Source organism: Cetorhinus maximus, chromosome 30, assembly GCF_964194155.1.
Source record: "Cetorhinus maximus chromosome 30, sCetMax3.hap1.1, whole genome shotgun sequence".
NCBI classification, from domain to species: Eukaryota; Metazoa; Chordata; class Chondrichthyes; order Lamniformes; family Cetorhinidae; genus Cetorhinus; species Cetorhinus maximus.
In genome coordinates this window covers 14072810-14093822 of record NC_135908.1, presented here as the reverse complement: position 1 = coordinate 14093822, position 21013 = coordinate 14072810, and the positions used below count along the sequence as shown (strand labels likewise).

At 43.1% G+C, this 21013-nt stretch overlaps 1 protein-coding gene across 1 annotated transcript in view; it reads right to left on the bottom strand.

Moving 5' to 3' along the window:
• LOC144669943 (neuroplastin-like) overlaps window positions 1-17356 on the bottom strand; it is a 66592-nt gene extending 49236 nt beyond the window's left edge. Inside the window, exon 1 of the mRNA XM_078532225.1 lies at window positions 17269-17356. Within this exon, the coding sequence (XP_078388351.1) occupies window positions 17269-17356 (88 nt within the window). The remainder of the gene's footprint in view (window positions 1-17268) is intronic.
• Between the last annotated feature and the right edge of the window lie 3657 nt (window positions 17357-21013).

The following is a 21013-nucleotide window of genomic DNA, read 5'->3' as shown; positions in this document are numbered from 1 at the left end:
TCAAAATCCATTGTTCACCTTAGGAGATGGTGGATTTCAGCATCTCTGCAGCTACAGTGAGTTTCGATAGCTCTCCCTTTGTTATGGGACCAGGCTGGGGTGACAGATCTGCTGGTCCCTGGTTTCATTGATTGTAATGAATCAATCAATGAGAGGTGTGAGGTTCCACAAGGATGAGGGCTGAGCTTTTGTCCTGTAACTGCTGCTGGAAATTTCCAGAAACTATAGCCAACTTGTGAATCACGTGATCTGCAGCAGCCACCTTTTGGTTCAGCAAAGACCACTTTTGTAAATAAGCAAAAAGTAGGGTTTGATTTAAGCAGTTTATGATCCCTTTCACGTCTTCAGGACATGACAATATCTTGTGCAAAAAAAACTTGGCAATGATGGCCAGACAAAATCACTGCCTAAGTGTGGACTGATTTTCTGATCTTTCTGATAACAATTTGAACATGCATTACAAAGAGATAAGACAACGTTTTGGAAAACCTACCCCAGATAACATACCAAAAGCTCATTCCTGTAAAGGTACTCTGTATTCAAAATTGCACCAATTAGTGAACTTGAACTTTTATTCTGGTACTTTCTCCAAAAAATTCTTCATAGCCCAGTAGATGCTTCATTTGGCTCAGAAACAAGTGACAGTACATAGAATGCATAGATGTCTATGAAATTGTACAAAGAGTAATCCACAGGCAGAAATCTTGGCCCATCTATGCAGACTTTGCAGTGGCCTGAATTTGCAGCTTAAAACTATCTTAAAATTTGTCACAACTGGAATTGAGAGAAATTCCACAAAGTATTTTTCTTATCACAAGTCTGCCCTCCCCCCCAACCCCTCACCCCCACACCCCCCACCAACCCCAGTTTCTTTCCAGAAGGTTTTAGTCACAGAATCACAGTGCAGAAGAGGCCCTTTGGCCCATCGAGTCTGCACCGACACGTGAGAAACACCTGACCTACCTACCTAATCCCATTTACCAGCACTTGGCCTTGAATATTATGACGTGCCATGTGCTCACCCAGGTACTTTTTAAAGGATGTGAGGCAACCTGCCTCCACTACCCTCCCAGGCAGCGCATTCCAGATTGTCACTACCCTCTGGGTAAAAAGGTTTTTCCTCACATCCCCCCAAAACATCCTGCCCCTCACCATGAACTTATGTCCCCTCGTGACTGACCATTCAGCCAAGGGGAACAGCTGCTCCCCATCCACCCTGTCCATGCCCCTCATAATCTTGTACACCTCGATCAGGTCGCCCTTCAGTCTTCTCTGCTCCAACGAAAACAACCCAAGTCTATCCAACCTCTCTACATAACATAAATGTTTCCTCCCAGGCAACATCCTGGTGAATCTCCTCTACACCCCCTCCAGTGCAATCACATCCTTCCTATAATGTGGCGACCGGAACTGCACACAGTACTCCAGCTGTGACCTCACTAAGGTTCTATACAACTCCAACATGACCTCCCTACTTTTGTCATCTATGCCTCGATTGATAAAGGCAAGTGCCTTTATATGCCTTTTTCACCACCCCACTAACGTGCCCCTCCACCTTCAGAGATCTATGGACACACACGCTCCCTTTGTTTTAACTCCTCACTTGTGGGTTGATCTATTTCTAAAACTTCTCCTGAAAGGTTATGATTCGCATGCGAGCTTGGAGAATGAGTGTTAGTTAGCAGGGCAATTCCAGGGGTGCATTAGTGATCCTTCTCTCAGGAGAAGTTTAGCGGTGCAGGTTCAGCACAAAACACTATTGGGTTTGTAAATTAATTGTCTAGCCCCTAAAACCAGAGTAGAAATAATTTAGAAAGGTTGCCTATTTTAACCTAAGGCTCCCCTGCTGTGCACAGGGAGTGCTTTCATGACAAAGTTATTTGCCATTTCACACCAAAAAAATTGTCACAAAGCAGGGGACAAATGTAGATTTGAATCCCACTCACTGAAATGCTTGGCCTGGATCGTTTTGAGCCAGAAGGTGGCCAACAAAGTCTGTAATATTTTCCATCAGGCTAGGTACGCATAAAAAAAGAATACACGTGGACAATCAGTTACAAAGGACAATGGCAGGAGCCCGGAGTAGCCATCTCAAGACCAAAGAAACCCAAAAAAAGCTGAGAACAAAATCCACAATTTATTGCATAAGCTGAGGGATGATAAGGTCTACATCCAAATCACACTGATAACTGGATAATAATCTCGCAACTATAAGTTCCTAACAAGATGTGGCTACATGACAACTTCTCAATCTCTAGCATTGTCTTATAAATAAAAGGCTTGCATTTATAGAACACTTTTCGCGACCTCAGAGCATCTCTTAAGTGCTTTACAGTCAATGAAGTACTTTTCAAAAATGTAGCACTTGTTAAAATGTAGTAACTGTTGTAATGCAAGAATCATGGAAAGCAAAATGTACACAGCAAACTCCACAAACAGCAATGTGATAATTGTCAGGTAATCAGTTTCTGATTTTTTTTTACATAAAAAGGGGAAAAATATTAGTTAGGACACAATCACAATACTGCCTTAGGATCTTTTATGTCTACCTTAGAGGGAAGGGATTGCGGGGGTGGGGCTCAGTATGATGAATCATGCAAAAAATGGCACCAGCAACAATGTTGCATTCTCTCAGCACTGCACACTGGGGTGTCAGTCTAGATTGTGTTCAAATTCCTGCAGTGAGACTTGAAACCACAACCTTCTGACTCATAGAGTACTACCCAACGAGTCACCAAGTGCAGAGGGATCTAGGTGTCCTCACGCATGAATCGTTGAAAGCTAGTATGCAGGTACAGCAGGTAATAAGGAAGGCAAATGGAATTTTGGCACTTATTACTAAAGGAATAGAGTATAAAAATAGGGAAGTGTTGTTGCAACTGTACAAGGCATTGGTAAAACCGCACCTGGAAACCGCACCTAGAGTAATTGTGCACAGTTTTGGTTCCCTTAATTGAGGAAGGATGTAGTTGCATTGGAGGCGGTTCAGAGGAAGTTCACTAGATTGATTCCAGAGATACAGGGCTTGTCTTATGAGGAGAGATTGAGCAGTTTAGGCCTATACTCGCTAGAGTTTAGAAGGGTGAGAGGAGATCTAATTGAGGTATATCAGATGCTAAAGAGGATAGACAAAGTAGACGTGGAGCGGATGGTTCCCTTTGTGGGGCATTCTAGAACGAGAGGCCACAATTTTAGGCTAAGGGGTGGTAGATTTAAATCAGAGATGAGGGGGAATTACTTTTCTCAAAGGGTCGTGGAATTCACTACCTCAGGGTGCAGTGGATGCCGGGACACTGAATAAATTTAAGGAGGAGATAGACAGATCTTTAATTAGTAGTGGGTTGAAAGGTTATGGGGAGAGGGTGGGAAATTGGGAGTTGAGGCCGAAATGAGATCAGCCATGATTGTATTGAATGGCAGGGCAGGCTTGAGGGGCTGAATTGCCTACTCCTGCTCCTAGTTCTTATAAGCTGTTTCTGCTACTTTCTAAAAAAAAGTTTCGAAAGTTAAACATAACCTGTGTTTGTTATCAACTGATGACTATAAATCAGTTCTCCTTGGGTACTACACCTTTGTCCAATGCACTTACATTTTTGATATAATTATGTGAAATTGTAACTGTACAGAATGCTGTAAAATAAGCCATCTCAATAGAGTAACATTCTTGAACTGTTGTTACTCCTAATAAATCCTTTCACAAGAGTAAATAATACTTAACAGCAGTTTTTGTTTTCAAATTACATTCGATATCACTGCCCTTTTATGGTAGCTTGAGGCAGAAGCACACTTCTAACACTGGCTTATATAAAGTACCAGATACCAGAGCGTGAAGTTCTGAAGCATGAGGTAGATCGAAAGTGACAAATACCAGGTTCAACAGGAGTAAAATTAGGCAATCTGAGTTTCAGCAATCAAGTGTAGAATAGGTTCTAAATACTTCTGATTTTATCCAGGTATCTATTTAACTACTAAAACATAAACTATTCTCATTTTGTCCCAAATGCAAACCATCAAAAATCTTTCCCTACTACCACGTCGATTTTTGACCTTTGTAGTACTGATTTCAAATCTTATTAAACAATCTTGGATACAAAGCAGTTGGACATTTCAATATTCACAACTTCCCAATTCCCACATTGATGCAACACTAGTGACCCAAATTAGTTTCTCTATATTGGTTTTCTTTGAAGAATTATGCTCCTAGGGTCCAGGATCATTTTTATATCCCAGATTTCGCAATTAAGTCACAGTCTCAGGCTAACTTATAATGAAAATGTTTTGTTTCTATTAACCATATAATGCAACTCTCTTGCCTCCAAGCAATTCATGGACATCAGTCTGCAGATATGTTGAATAAACATGAGTGTTAAATATATTAACCCTCCTGGGCTGGAGGGACTGAGCTATAAGGAAAGGTTGGATATCAGTCTGCAGATATCAAACTTATTATTCTATTGACAAAGATTTGTGTTCACCTTTTAATGGAAAACTGTCCCCAAATATTTTATAATGGTTTAACCACTAGGGGAGAATTTTAGGGCAGTTAAGATTATCAGAAAGGGAGCAGCTCATTCAGCCCCTCCAGCCCGTTCTGCCGTTCAATTAGATCATGGCTGATCTATACATCAATTCCATTTGCTCCCAATCCTTCAATTTCCTAGCCAACAAAAATCTAGCATTCTCCATCTTGACTTTTTCAACTGACCCAATATCCAAAACCTTTTGGGGTGAGAGAATTCCAGCTTTCCACTGCCCTATGTGTAAGAATGTGCTTCTTGATTTCACTCCTTAATGGTCTTGCTCTAATTTTAAGATTATACATCCTTGAGCTGGATATCCCTGGCACAGATAATAGTTTTTCTGTATCTAGTCCAATAAATCCTATCATTTTAAACACCTCAATTATGAAGTAAGAGAAAGACTACATCAAATAAACCATTTATTTGTCACACAACCTTCAAAAAAAAAACTTTATAGTTCCAAATTTCTTAGCATTGTAATGAAAGATATTATACAGAGCATATAACAGACCTCACTAAAGTAATTTTTGTGCATTATATCTGGAAACACTAATGTCTGATGTTATTTTCCTACTATTTAATCAGTTAAGAGTTAGCATTAAATTTGTACTGCAATAAGGCGACTCAGGGTATCTTTCTGTTACACATTTTACAAATCAAACACTGTTGTATAATTTTCAGCACGATCAAAGTGGCCTCAATTTACTTTCGATATAATGAAAATGTTTCCTTTCTATTTTCAAACAGGCTCAAACCAATCAAGACGGTCGCAAAGTAAGTCACTTATAATCATAAGTCGTAACTGTTCAGGCCCTCAAATTAATTTTCCACACCCGTTTTTATTTCCAAATGCAGCTTTGCAAAACACGCTGAGGACATTGCTACTGCACTATAATCAAAGGATACATTTGAAACTAGCATTATCGCAATTGTGGAATTTGTGAAATTAGTTATAAACAGTATCAGTTCAAATAATTGCATGTCATTATAGCATTTTTAAAAATTTGTTTGTGGGATGTGAGCATCACTGCTCAGAGGGCATTTAAGAGTCAACCACATTGCTGTGGGTCTGGAATCACATGCAGGCCAGACCAGGTACGGATTGCAGATTTCTCTCCCTAAAGGAGATTAGTGAACCTGTTGGGTTTTTATGTCAATCAACAATGGTTTCATCATCTGACTTTGAATTCCAGATATTTCCCTCTGTGGTGGGATTCGAACCCAGGTATCCAGAACATTACCCTGGGTCTCTGAAATGCTAATCAGTGACAATACCACTATGCCACCACCTCCCCCCATAGATATAAAGCATAGATGTATTGAAGGCAAAGCTAAGTAACCCTTTATTCATTTCTCCCTTGTGTTTAGGTTGATAGGATTAGATGAAAAGAGGTGGGAGGAGGGTCATATGGTGCATAGATAAAAAGCAAAACATTACAGATGCTGGAAATCTGAAATAAAAACAGAAAATTCTGCAAACACTCAGCTGGTCAGGCAGCACCTGTGGAGAGAAAAACAGAGATAACACTTCAGGTTGATGACAGCTCTGATGAAAGATTATCAACCTGAAACATTAACTCTGCTTCTCTCTCCACAGGCGCTGCCTGACCTGTTGAGTATTGCCAGCATTTTGTTTTTATTACCAACATAGGCCAGTTGGGGTGAGTGCCCTGCTTCTGTGCTGTAGATGCTACATAGGTTATTGTTTGCTAAATCAGGTTTGAAAGAGACCATTTTGGTCCAATTGGCCAGCCCAAGAGTTCAAGACACCAAATACACCATCCTTTTAGTGGAAAATTGTCTCAAGGTCATTTGCAATGGTTTAATCATTGGAAGAGAATTTTAGGGCACTAAAGGTCATCAGACAAGGTCCAACCCATTCAGCCCCTCCAGTCTCAAGTAATTTTTTAAATAAATCCTAGTCCAACACCCCTTATAATTATTGAAGTTAAAAGTCTTCCTGACATAGATTTGCAAAGATTAAAATATGGGGAGAAAAAGCTAGAGGGTGGTTTGTTTGCATTGATAGTAGAAAGGCAAACCTTAATGGGTTCATAAGCCTGCCTCAGTAGGGCTGGTTTCTCAGTTACTAACTGAATTGCTAGATAATGCTTAAGTGTTTCACAGTCCTCTGTTTTAAGGCCAGGGAAAAGGGCAAAAGGCTTGCAGGACTCTAATGCTACAGTGGAAGAGATTCTTGTCAATGATTTTTATTACAAATCAACAACATTCAACCCTGTATCACTTGAAATAATGAAGCGTGGGGGTGGCAAAGATGACTAGATGATTTCCAAACAAAAAGCGTTATAAATATAAACAGTTGTGCAAGAATAAAAATCTGCAAAGGATTAACCACAAGGCTAGAAGGCGCAATAAAGCAGGACTTAAAAATAGACCCAGGCTCAATGTTGTTATATAATTAATTTGTTATTTGGCTGGTTATACGTTGCTTGCTTGCTCAAAACCCTGCAGTTTCACGTTACCAAAAAGACACTTTCTAATCAGTCAGTAATTGCTTTGTTAGCACAGAAGGGAAATAGAGAAACTGAGTAAATATTTCATGTGATATTGGAGCTCAGCAGAGGCTCCCCACACATTTCTCTCCTCTGAATCATTTTATTTTTCTGGCGCTATTCCTTATGGGCTCTTGGAATACTGTCAGTAGAATTCAATTTGTTAAAATTACAAACTGAAGATAAGCAGGCATATGGCCATTTACAGGGATTTTTGTAGCGGAATTTAATTTTCTTCAGAGGTTTCAGGAACACAGGATCAAACAAAATTTTTAATAATTCGGAGTTAAACCATTTTGAGTATTAATGTGTATTTTTAGAATTTCACTCAAGCAGTTCCCACAGACGCTCCAATCCAATCCAAATGCCATGGCCTGGTGTCACATTCAACCAGCACCTTGAGAGATTTTTGTCCTCAATGTCAAAGGAACACAGAAAATTTGATATAAAAAGGTCAACTCCAAAAGCATTTCTTTAAACTGAACTGTGACCAATTACTAAATACAGAAAGTAATACAGTCATATGTATGCAAATCTTCCTCTTTCCAACCTGCCCTGTGCCTGTTGCATCGGCCCTGTTTATTTAAATTGAATCACAACTACAGATGGTACTTGAGGAGGTAGGAAAATAAATAAAATTGTTAGGTTCACTTATCATAAAAGCAAATTAGAATGCACCAATAATGGTGCATTAAAGTATAAAGTGACATATATCCAGTCATTAAAGATTGACAAATAACAAGAATTATGCATCTTCCATTGGTAAAATTTCCCCCCTCGTCCTTCTTGACCCTTATGCAGCCTTTGGCATGGTTGACTACACTATCCTGCTCCAAAGCCTCTCCACTGTCGTCCAGCTGGGTAGGGCTGTGCTCACCTGGTTCCATTCTCATCTGTCTGAACATAGCCAGGAAATCACTTACAATGGCTTCTCTTCTTGCTCTCACATTGTTATCTCTGGTGCGCCCGAGGATCTATTCATGGTCCCCTGCGATTTTTCCTCGCCGACAGTATCCAAAGGCACAGTATTAGTTTTCATTTGCATGCTAATGACACCCAGCTTTACATAATCACCACCTCTCTCAGCTTCTCTATGTTGCTAAACTATTAGACTGCTTACCCAATATCCAGCACTGGATAAGCAGAAACTTCCTCTAATTAAATATCAGGAAGACTGATGCCATTGCTTTCAGTCCACACTCCAAACTCCATTCCCTAGCTACTGGCTCCATCCCTCTCCTTAGCAACAGTCCGAGACTGAACTAGTCGGTCCTCAACATTGTTGTCATATTTGACACCGAGATGAGCTTCCAACCACATATTCGCACTATTACGACCGCCCATTTCCACCTTCACAACATTTCCCCAACTTCATCCGTCTCAGCTCATGTGCTGCTGACACCCTCATCCATGTCTTCATTACCTTTAGACTTGACTATTCCAATGCAATCCAGGCTGGTGTCTCACATTTTACCCTACATAACCTTGAGGTCATCCAAAACTCTGCTGCCCACATTTTAACTTGCAGCAAGTCCCATTCCTCTAGCGTGCCTGTGCTGACATAAAATGGCTCCCAGGCAAGCAGCATCTTAATTTTAAAATTCTCTTCCTTGTTTAAAAACTCCTCACTATCTTTGTAATCTTCTCCAGCCCCACAACCTTCCAAGATATATGCGCTCATTCAGTTCTGGCCTCTTGAACATCCCCAATTTTAATCGCTCCACCACTGGTTGCCATGCCTTTAGTTGCCTAGGCCCTAAGCTTTGGAATACCCTCCCTACACCTCTTCTCTATTGCTCTCCTACCTAAAGGCACTCCTTAAAACCTACCTCCTTGACCAAACTTTAACCATGCCCACGTGAAGAACCTTGATAAGATGTTACAGCATCTGTTAAGAGAAGATATACACTAAAACTTCAAGTCTTTTCAGTTGTAAAAAAATGAGATTTTTCATATTCCTTTTGAATAAAGGAAATCATTCTAATTCTTCCCCGTCTCGGTTGATAAAATCCTCTTCAAAATGAAATGTGGCATGAGTTACCTCAATTGTCATTCAATAACCCACAATAATGCTGCTCCCTTCCCAAAGAAGGTACTTTGTTCCACTTGTGAACAATGTTTACGGGGGTAAGCAGAAAATGACGTCTCCATTTGTAGGAGACGCTTTACATGAAATGTATGGAATTAGCCATGAAAGACAGAAGCAGGGTAATTAAGCAAATTCCTGTCTGCAGTGATCCAAGGCCTGAAGCGCAGTTTCTGCCATTTACAGCACTGAATGGGAATCTATACTAAATGCAATCAATTAAGAAGTTAAATGATTATTCAATATGAACTTAAATAAATCCAGCATATTGTAAATGCTACGTTTTCTAACAAAGCAAATGCCAGCCCCTGCAGATCATGTTTGCATGATGTACATCATCTCATACTTTAAACATATAAAATATGAAAGGCCTAACACTTGCAAGATTTTAAAGCAGACTAGAAACACATTGTAAGCATTGCCTCAATGTACAGGATATTTGACCATTAATACAGAGTAATTTGTCAGAATAATCTTGGCTGCTGCGGCTCAAAGCACAGTATGGAATCTCTTTCATTACTCTCACACTCTGCAAGCCAAAGAATTATTACTCTGGGAATTGCAACTTAAACTCAATTTAAAGTGCTTATTACTAAACTATTGATGTCTAATGCAGTCTAATCACAAAATTGACAGCTCTGAAATTCAAAGCAAGCTTTCAGTAAACATTAAATTTTTTTGAGATGTAGAAAGTAAAGCGCTGTAAAGCATTCTGTAAGAGCTATTTATTCTATTGAATGTTATTAGCTTCAATTGAAAATTATCAAGACCAATACACAAAAAAGGCCTGATTTTGCTGAAAACGAAAGGTTTTCCTTTCTCTCTCAATCCAATCTTTCCCACTATTCGTCTTTCTGCACCCAACTTAACATTAGAGTGGGTAAAATTCATCCTCCTCTTTATATCTCAGATCTTTAATCTCTTTGGTTAAGGCATTGCCTGCCCCATTGTTTGCCAAGGCCCCAGATGCCATGCTGTACCATTATCAGCACACACTTCCGGAAACTTTGTGGGCAAAATTTTTGAAACCTAAACCTCCAATTGTCAGTCTAACAAGAGGAGCACACCACAGTATGCCCTGCTCTAGCAGAATCTGGCCCTTGATGATGAACAGTGTGGCAAAACCAGTCACTATATCCTTCTTAAGGACCAACCTTGGGTCCTATATTGGAGCTATTGTTGCACAATGTTTCTATCAGGGAATTCTTGTTCCTCCACACCTCTGCAAAATTTGAGGAAGACTAAATGAAACACTGCGACAGTACTTAAGTTAGTGCTCTATAAAGGAAAAATCTGCATCACTTTAGAAACCCAATGGATTCCCCCCAACACACACACATACACACATAAATACGACCGAGAACACGTGTGTACATCCTAAGAAAAACCTTAAAGTTTGGTTAGTTAGTTATTTTGCTGTCTGAGCAAGAGATTGATTTTTACATAGTGAAGTGCAGTAGGACACTCCTTGAACATGGCATCTATCACCTCATTGAACATCACCCACTTATCCTATTTAATGCTGCATTTTGTAAAATTAAAATCGTGACATTTACTAAAGGCAGCTATAAATTAACAGAAAAAAACTGAACGTAACTACAGTATGTGAAAGCCATAGCTATCAGGGAATAAGCCAAAAAACTGCATTAAATTTAAAATGAATCAAGTTGTACATTGGTCAATACTGTACCTGCTCATGTCCTCAAAGAATAGTTTTACCACAAAAATGTAAAGTTTGCATATATAGATCAAAACAGATAAACCATATTTTATGAAAAATAACATAAATAAAAACATTGACTATCACAGCAGTTCTGAAACATTGCATTCTTAATTGATCGATTCTACAATATAACAAAGCATTAGTGAAACATTTCACAACATTGTTGGACGGACAGAATGTTAACATTGTACAAATGCAAACATTTCACTGTGCCCCCGTTCAAAAAAAATCACGCGACTGCATTGCTTGCTGTGTTTACATGGTGCCCAATTTAATTTTTCCACTTCAAAATTAAACAGTAGGAAAATCCACCAGTCAGATTGCAACTATGAATTAGTAATTCCACAAACTGGCATGCTGCAAGCAGCCAGATTCAAACCCTTGCTGTTTTTCACTCTCACTGTATCACCCAGCTCCCACAGTTGCACTATTTTGGGCCATCAGCACACACAAAATCTAATTTTGCTGCTTTGCCACCATCACAACACACCTTTGGCTCTCGTTACTGAGACTAAATGGGGTGCGATCAAAACAACAACAAAAAACCCTCCAATCTATTGTATTACTCTCCATCGGAGACAGGGAAGCTAAACTTGAAGCAAATCTGTACTACCAACAGCACAGGCAGCAATTATTTTTAATTATCAGTTGCTGTTAAATTAGGGGGTCTTTTTCTAAAAATTTTGGATGCTAAGAAGCACCATAATTTAGATGGCACAAACACTGAATTAAACCAGCAGCGATTTGGGTTACAGGGAGGGAAGACGAAAGATCTAGATGAAAATGGATCGGTGTAACAGAAAAAAACAGCTGTTTGTGAAAATTTACTTTCTGGCCTCCCCACCCATTGAAAACCATTGGGTCTTGCTGGCATATAGTTAGGTGCAAGGGCACCAATCACCCTGTACGATCCAGGTGGCCATTTTCCACACACCAGCCGGCCCAGCAAGGGTCAGTGAGCTACTCGGTTGTGAAAACAACAACCATAAAACTCAATTCAGTCTTCAGCCACACATACGAATGTTTCAAAATCAAGGCAGCATATCTATCACAAGCAGGATCGCTGTGTGATATTTTACTTCTTCTAGGCATGGGAGAGTCAGGGCCAATTGTTGCATCCTAACTGCTGCCCTAGGTGGGATCTGTCTCACTGCAGACCTAGAATTCAAGCTTGGACTTTCCTGGACAGGATCGCTCAATATGACAGAGGACAGCATGAATACAAAATACAAAATAAGCCATGGCAAATTTTTGTTAAAATAAAATTATTGTTCTCAAACCTTCCCCCCTCCCACACCACTCCAAAAGAATGGCCTCCTTCCAGCCACAAGCACCTGCTATTGTTTCCCAGTGCTCCCTCCAATATGGGGAGGAGAGCAGAAAGCTTGCAGTGATTCAAACTGCCCCTCTTACACACAGTTTGCACCACCTGTGCTGACTCTAACTGAAATCCAAATGTTGGTTGCAAAGCCAACATTTGATGGCGGAACTAGAATTTTGAGAGAAGGTACCATGTAAACAGAGCAAAAACATTCAGCCTGTAGACAGGTCTCAAAAATGCAAACTTCAAATGCAAGTACAATAGTTTTATATCTCATCATTTTACAAAAAAGAAAGAAAACATGGTAAATTCTCTCCAATGGGACAAACACTAGATGCTGCAGTCCTGCATCAATTGCAAGGTGAAGAACTCAATTACTTATGCAGGGATGCTCAAGCATAAAAGTCACTGTTCCGGACAGAAAAGGGGAAAGGCAAAATGATGATGGAATATAATCCTATCGTGCTACCTTGAAATAACAGGAATGGCAGCAAATGCATTTGCACACTTTTTTTGAACTATAAATTTGCAGTTAAAAAAAATGAATATGTGGAACTACTTCATGAAGGAAGTCAGGTGAAAAGTAAATTTTTATCCCAAGTGGCCAAATTATATAAATATATATTATAACCATATCAATGAATTGGGTGCTGGTGACATAGCACCTTGGAGGGCTTGTGCGGCAGAATACCAACTCCCCAACAGCCATGGTTTCAACTTCATGGTTACGGGTCAAAAGCATCAACAGAACAATCAGCCACCACCAGGGTGACATCACAAACCAATCAGCTAAGCTGGGAAGGAACTGAAGCAGGAAGCCCAGTCTGTCAGCTATATAACAATACTGTACGTGCTGAAAAAGCATAACTAAATTTCTCCAAATCCCCCAAGAACTAACTGAATAACCATCTCCAGTACATTTTATACCAGCCTCCAATCCAAGCTACATCTTTAAACATTAATTATATATTCTCCAAATTCCATACATTTCTTTCCCTTTAATAAACGGTTGGAAGCATGAGATTCTCTAGCTGCCTTGCAAAATCGAATAAAACTCACATGGGCCCAGGAAATAAACTGTTTCCATAGAAGAACTATACATGAACAGCTGTAAATATCCAGACAATTTGACTGTCAATATTTAAGGAAACTAAACTTAATGACGGAGTTCTTCCCTGTAATTATCTCAAATACTCTGAAGTCCTGAACATTAGAGTGGCTTACACAAATATGTAGTTGTCAAGTAAAGGGACTGAACCATTTTTTAAACATATATGTCAAAAGGACAATGAGCATTTCTTGGTCTCTCTGAGCTTCTAAGTTTTTAGTTATCGGTTGGTTGCCTATTTTTTTGGTTTTTGTCTAGCTTAGTTCACGCTATTTTTCAATACTTTGGTCGAGAGCACCAAATTCTACAAAAGAAAATGTTGCATCACGTTTACATTTTTTGACCAAAAATAATCATTGCAATAAGTATTCTGAAATTTTCAATTTTACATTGGACATTAAAACTTGTGAATTAAATGTTCTATAAAATTGAGATTCTTCCTTAATCCTACCAAGGAGAGAAACTTGATTTTTTTTTTAAAGAAATAACTTCCCCGCCTCCAACAGTCCACTCAAGCAGACAATTTATAGTACAAAAAACTCTCAAATCATTCTCAAGCTTTCCTCAAAATAGGTTTACAAGGGAAATAAAGAAATAATTTTGCAAAACTTTAAAATTTTGCTTTTCATCTGACATGATTACCTGCCACTTCTAACAAATGTTTCTTACTCCCTTTGAACCTTGAAGTATATTATGAAGGCTCTGGACACAATAACAGAAACCAATTGTCATTGACAGTGCAGGGTTAAATTAAAATCGATCTCTTGTTTCAGCTGCAATTCTGTTTGCAGAATAAAGTGGCTTTTATTATCAGATAACAGCTGCTGCCACACTAACTATGCTTTCATTTTTTTTTTGTTGCTAGTAAACTTTTACCATAAGGACATAAGAAATAGGAGCATGAGTAAGTCACACAGCTCCTTGGACCTGCAATGCTGTTCAAGATCATCATGACATGTCCATTTTTCCAGCCACTCCCCCTATCCCTTAGTGCCCAAAAATCTATCAGTCTCAGCCTTGAATACATTCAAAGACTGAGCAACCACAGTCCTCTGGGTTAGAAAATTCCTAATATTCACAACCTCCAGTGATGAAAATTTCTCCTCATCTCAGTCCTAAATGGTCAACCCCTTACCCTGAGATTATGCCTCTTGGTTCTAAACCCTCCAAACAGGGGAAACAGCCTCTCAGCATCTACCCTGTCGAGCTTCTCGGAATTTTATACGTTTCAGTGAGATCACTTCTCATTGTGACCAGTTAAGGCAGGAAGCCTATCTAACACCAAGTGCGAATTCCTACACCACTTGGATTACAGCAGTTTAAGAAAGCAGCTCACCACCACCTTCTCAAAGGCACTAGCAACAAATTCCGTTCTGGCTGACAACTATCGTATTCCAAGAATGAATTTTTAAAAATTAAGATTTGTATGACAACTTTACCAGGAGGTGCTTTTTATACTTAAATAATATATTTTGAGTAACTCCCAAAATACAAAACTGAGATTGATATCCATTCATACATAATTAGACACACTGTTTTATGGGGGCTGAATCTGTCAAATTTTGTTTTTATTACATGAGATGAAAGGATTTTCAGCAGTGTTTGTGGGATTGTGTTCCATGGTTCCATTTATTTTTTTCCCCCATAAAGGCTACGTTCAAATAACCTTGATGACATCTCTATAAAGATACTGGCTCAACATCTCCAATCAAAACAGCCAAGCTAATTTTCAGGATCACTCTGACCTTGCAATGCCTCCACTGCTTTCCTGTAGAAGATACTGAATTACATTAATTAACATGTCCTTCAGGCCCGAGAGACAATACTGACAGGAAGGAAAAAGCAGTGGAAATGGAATGAAACTACTGTACTTAAAAAAATAAGCACTGTCATCAGCATCAGGCTATAGAATTTCCTCAATTTAGATATTGCGGTGACTAAACTGGGTCTCTGCGTGGTGATGTAAAGGATAATATAAATATATCACTGATTAATCCTTTACAGTTAGATTCCTTTCATTACTTCCAGCTTTATGCAATTATTTCCAATGCATTTGCTACCTTTTCCTAAACTTGACAAAAACAGCCAACGACTTGGCATATTTTAATTGCCATCTCAGATCTTGATAAAATGTTATTGAAACGGATTTCCTTCCCCTTTTCGGTGTCCTCAATTATAAAGAAGAATGAATGTCAAATGGGAAATTTCGAGAGCGCCTCTGCGCTGCAGTACCATATTGCATTCACCACTTGCAACTCAGACACTGCATTCTGCAAGACACCAGCTCAGAATAGAAAAGCACCAGTGAAACTAAATTGTTTTATCTGAAAAAAAACACACTGTGCTATTACAACCTGATCTCTTTGAAAACATTTTACACTGAAGGCAGATGTAAAAAGAAAACAAATTTGGTCATTAAAGATGAGGGGGAGAAGAGGGGGGATTTGGGCACTAATACAGCATTGAGTTTGCATTTGTTTGAGCCAGTAAACATATATTAAATACATATTGATATTCTAGAGATAGGTAACGTGAAAATAAGGCAATTTGCAATAATTTAAAAGTGATATGGAATGCAATTAAATTGAGCATACCAGGTTAGAAAAAAAGTTTGAAATTCAATTAAATTGAACATTTTTAGCAATGAGCAAGGCAAAGTCTTAATCCTCTCTCAGGTTCCTACATTACCCCCCACCCCCCCAACCTACCCCCAGGGAAAATCTGACAGTTCTTCACCCCCCCACCCAACCCATTCCCCAAGGGAGGGAGGGAGGGAGGTCTGACCGATCCTATCCCCACTCCCTCCCCCAACCTTCCCCCAGGGCAAATCTGATGGTTCTTAACCCCCCCCCCCCATCACCCACCCCCACAACTACCCCAGGGAGGAGGGAGGTCTGACCCGGGTCTTACCCGCACTCTCCAATTATCCCCCCCTCCTCCTCCAACCATTCCCCCCCCTCCTCCTCCTCCAACCATTGCCCCCCCTCCTCCTCCTCCAACCATTCCGCCCTCCTCCTCCTCCTCCTCCAACCATTCCCCCTCCTCCTCCTCCTCCTCCAACCATTCCCCCCCTCCTCCAACCATTCCCCCCCTCCTCCAACCATTCCCCCCCTCCTCCAACCATTCCCCCCCTCCTCCAACCATTCCCCCCCTCCTCCAACCATTCCCCCCCTCCTCCAACCATTCCCCCCCTCCTCCAACCATTCCCCCCCTCCTCCAACCATTCCCCCCCTCCTCCAACCATTCCCCCCCTCCTCCAACCATTCCCCCCCTCCTCCAACCATTCCCCCCCTCCTCCAACCATTCCCCCCCTCCTCCAACCATTCCCCCCCTCCTCCAACCATTCCCCCCCTCCTCCAACCATTCCCCCCCTCCTCCAACCATTCCCCCCCTCCTCCAACCATTCCCCCCCTCCTCCAACCGTCCCCCCCCTCCTCCAACCATTCCCCCCCTCCTCCAACCATTCCCCCCCTCCTCCAACCGTCCCCCCCCTCCTCCAACCATTCCCCCCCTCCTCCAACCATTCCCCCCCTCCTCCAACCATTCCCCCCCTCCTCCAACCATTCCCCCCCTCCTCCAACCATTCCCCCCCTCCTCCAACCATTCCCCCCCTCCTCCAACCATTCCCCCCCTCCTCCAACCATCCCCCCCCTCCTCCTCCAACCACCCCCACCCCCCAACTTCACCCCAGGGGAAATCTGATGGTTCCTAACCACCACCCCCACCAAACTCCCCCAGGGAGGAGGGAGGTCTGTCCTGGTCTTTACCCCCACCCCAGGGGAATATGACGGTTCCTAACCCTCGGGGTGTAGGGAGGTCTGAGTCAGTCCTGCCCTCCTCCTCCTCAGGGGAAATCTGACGGTCCCTGACCCCCCAGCCCCTCCGGGTTGGAGGGAGGTCTGACCCGGTTCCTAGACCCCCCCGACCCCAGGGGAGGGGAGACCCGCAACCCTACCCCCCCCCCCCCCCCACCCGGCCTGCGACTCGGGGCACTCACCGTACTGTCCGCGGGCCGGTGTCAGGCTGAGCCAGAGCAGGGCGGACACGGCGGCGCTGAGCCAGGCCGGGCCGCGGGCCGTTGCCATGGTGCTGGTGCTGTTGCTGCTGCTGCTCGTTCCGTCGATTGCGCCGCTCCCGCTGCTGTCCCGACTCGGTCCGCACGGACTGCACCAACTCCGACTCCCCCCCTATCCAGGTTAAAAACCCACTCTCGCGAGACCTCAGCAGCCGAGGAGCCGCGAGATCTCCCGCACAATCGCCACCCCCTGCCACGCGCGCACGCGCGCGAGCGGGAGGGTGCGCGCAGCCAGGTGACGTCTGTCTGTCTTGCAGGCTGTGCAGCCAATTTGCACATCCTGCCACAAGAGGCACTGTGGTGCAGTTCCACACCCTGCTACAGGAGACACTGTGGTGCAGTTCCACACCCTGCAGCAGGAGACACTGTGGTGCAGTTCCACATCTTGCAACAGGGGGCTTTGTGGTGCAGCTCCACACCCTGCAGTACGAGGCGCTGTGGTGCAGTTGCACAACCTGCAGCAGGAGGCACTGTGGTGCAGTTGCACACCCTGCAGCAGGAGGCACTGTGGTGCAGTTAAACACCCTGCAGCAGGAGGCACTATGGTGCAGTTTCACACCCTGCCACAGGAGGCACTGTGGTGCAGTTTCACGCCCTGCCACAGGAGGCACTGTGGTGCAGTTTCACGCCCAGTCACAGGAGGCACTGTGGTGCAGTTCCACACTCTGCCACCAAAGTCGCTGTGGTGCAGTTCCACACTGCCACATGAGGCTTTGTGGTGCAGTTCCACACTCTGCCACCGAAGGCACTGCTCCACACCCTGCTACATGAGGCACTGTGGTGCAGTTCCACACCCTGCTACAGGAGGCACTGTGGTGCAGTTCCACACCCTGCTACAGGAGGCACTGCGGTGCAGTTCCACACCCGGCTACAGGAGGCACTGTAGTGCAGTTCCACACCCTGCTACAGGAGGCACTGTGGTGCAGTTCCACACCCTGCTACAGGAGGCACTGCGGTGCAGTTCCACACCCTGCTACAGGAGGCACTGCAGTGCAGTTCCACACCCTGCTACAGGAGGCACTGTGGTGCAGTTCCACACCCTGCTACAGGAGGCACTGCAGTGCAGTTCCACACCCTGCTACAGGAGGCACTGCAGTGCAGTTCCACACCCTGCTACAGGAGGCACTGTAGTGCAGTTCCACACCCTGCTACAGAAGGCACTGCGGTGCAGTTCCACACCCTGCTACAGGAGGCACTGCGGTGCAGTTCCACACCCTGCTACAGAAGGCACTGCGGTGCAGTTCCACACCCTGCTACCAGGGGCACTGCTCCACAACCTGCTGCAGGGGGTGTCAGCTGACATCCCTTTGAAAGTTGACGACTTCTCAGGGTTGCAATGGGTTTTCATGGGACATGCCCCTGGTAGAAGCCTGCGTGTGACTCCATTTAATTTGGATTCCTTGGGACGCCATCATTGTCCACACGATCTGGGCAGGTGGTCAAATTTCATTGACATGTCTAACCATGAAGACGGGGACTACCTTGCGGCTGCAACCGTCTTCCTCCTGACTTCACAACTGGTGAGGCGCAGCGTCTTTCTTCGCCTGTTCTGCAGTGAGGACTACTTGGACCGCGCTTTGGCATCTCCTCCCAAATGGGTGACCAAGAGTGACATCACAAAACAGCGCGAGAGCGCGGCGGAGAGATCAGAACCAGTGCGAGTGCTGAGAAGCATCAAAAAGTGACGTCAGCACAAAGGTGAGAGCTGATTGGTGAGTAGTGGGTAAATGTTTTTCTCCAGTTTTTTCCTCCAGTTTTTCTCCAGTTTAAAATAGCTAAAGAAAGGTAAGGGTTCTAGATTTTATTTAAAGTACACAAATAATTTAACTTTTTTTTACTGTATTTAACTTAAGGTAAGGGTTTTTTTTTTCAACTAGAGGTATGGCAGGGCAGCTCAGTCCTGTGTTATGTACCGCCTGCAACATGTGGGAAGTCCTAGCAGCTCCTTGCACTCTGACCGAACACTTGTGCAGGAAGTGCCACCAGCTGCAGCTACCTGAGCTCCGGGTTTCGGAGCTTGAGCGGCAGCTGGAGACACTGAGGTGCATCCGCGAGGCTGAGAGTTTTGTGGATAGCACCTTTTTTAGACATGGTCACCCCACAGCTTACGGAAGTGCAGACAGAGAGGGAATGGGTGACCATCAGTCAGAAGAAAGGTGTCAGGCAGGTAGTCAGGATATCCCCAGGGTGCATCTCGCTCGAGAACCGTTTTTCTGTGTTGGAAAACAGTGAGAGTGACGGTTCCTCTGGAGAGTGCAGCCACGCTCATGGCACTGTGAGTGACTCAGCTGCATGGGGGGGAGGAAAAAGAGGGGAAGAGCAATAGTGCTAGGAGACTCTATAGTAAGGGGAACAGACAGGCATTTCTGCGGCTGTAGACGTGACTCCAGGATGGTATGTTGCCTCCCTGGTGCCAGGGTCAAGGATGTCACTGAACGGCTGCAGGGCATTCTAAAGGGGGAGGGCAAACAGACAGAGATCATGGTACATATTGGTACCAACGACATAGGTAGAAAGAGGGATGAGGTCCTGCAAGCAGAATTTAGGGAGCTAGGAAACAGATTAAAAAACAGGACCTCAAAGGTAGTAATCTCTGGATTACTTCCAGTGGCACGCACTAGTGAGTATAAAAATAGGAGGTTAGTCGAGATGAATGCATGGCTGGAGAGATGGTGCAGGAGGGAGGGCTTTAGATTTCTAGGACATTGGAACAGTTTCTGGGGGCGGTGAGACCTTTACTAGATGGACGGGTTGCACCTGAACTGGAATGAGGCCAACTTCCTTGCGGAGAGGTTTGCTAGTGCTGTTGGGGAGGGTTTAACCTAATTTGGCAGGGTGGTGGGATCCTGAGAGGAGGTTCAGCAGGGATAGATGCACAGCCAAAATTAGAAGAGAGAGAAAGTAAGTCTGGAAGGCATAGAAATTATAGGCCAGTTAAGGCACAAGGGAGTTTGGCAAGGTTAGATGGTATTTATTTTAATGCAAGGAGTCTGACGAATAAGACAGATGAGTTGAGGGCACAAATTAACACATGGAAGTATGATGTAATTGCTGTCACAGAGACATGATTGAGAGAGGGGCAGGATTGGCATCTCAATATTCCAGGATATAGGGTCTTCAGGCGAGACAGGGAAGGAGGTAGAAGAGGAGGGGGTATCACAATATTGATCAAGGAATCAATTACAGCAGTAAGGAGGGATGACATCTTAGAAGGCTCCTCAAATGAAACCATATGGGTAGAACTGAAAAACAAAAAAGGAGCAATCACATTGCTGGGAGTGTACTATAGGCCCCCAAACAGTCAGAGAGAAATAGAAGAGCAGATATGTAGGCAAATTTCAGAGAAGTGTAAAAATAATAGCGTGGTAATTGTGGGGGATTTCAACTTCCCCAACATTAACTGGGTTAGTCATAGTGTGATAGGTTTAGAGGGAGCGGAATTCTTAAAATGCATCCAGGAGAACTTTTTAAGCCAGTATGTAGAAGGTTCTACAAGAGAGGGGGCAGTCTTGGACTTAGATTCAAGGTTGTTATGGAAATGGACAAGGATGGGCCAGAAATCAGAGTTCTAAATTGGGGGAAGGCCAATTTTAATAAGATCAGATATGATTTGGCTAGAGTGGACTGGGAGCAGCTACTTTTAAGTAAATCCACGTCAGAGCAGTGG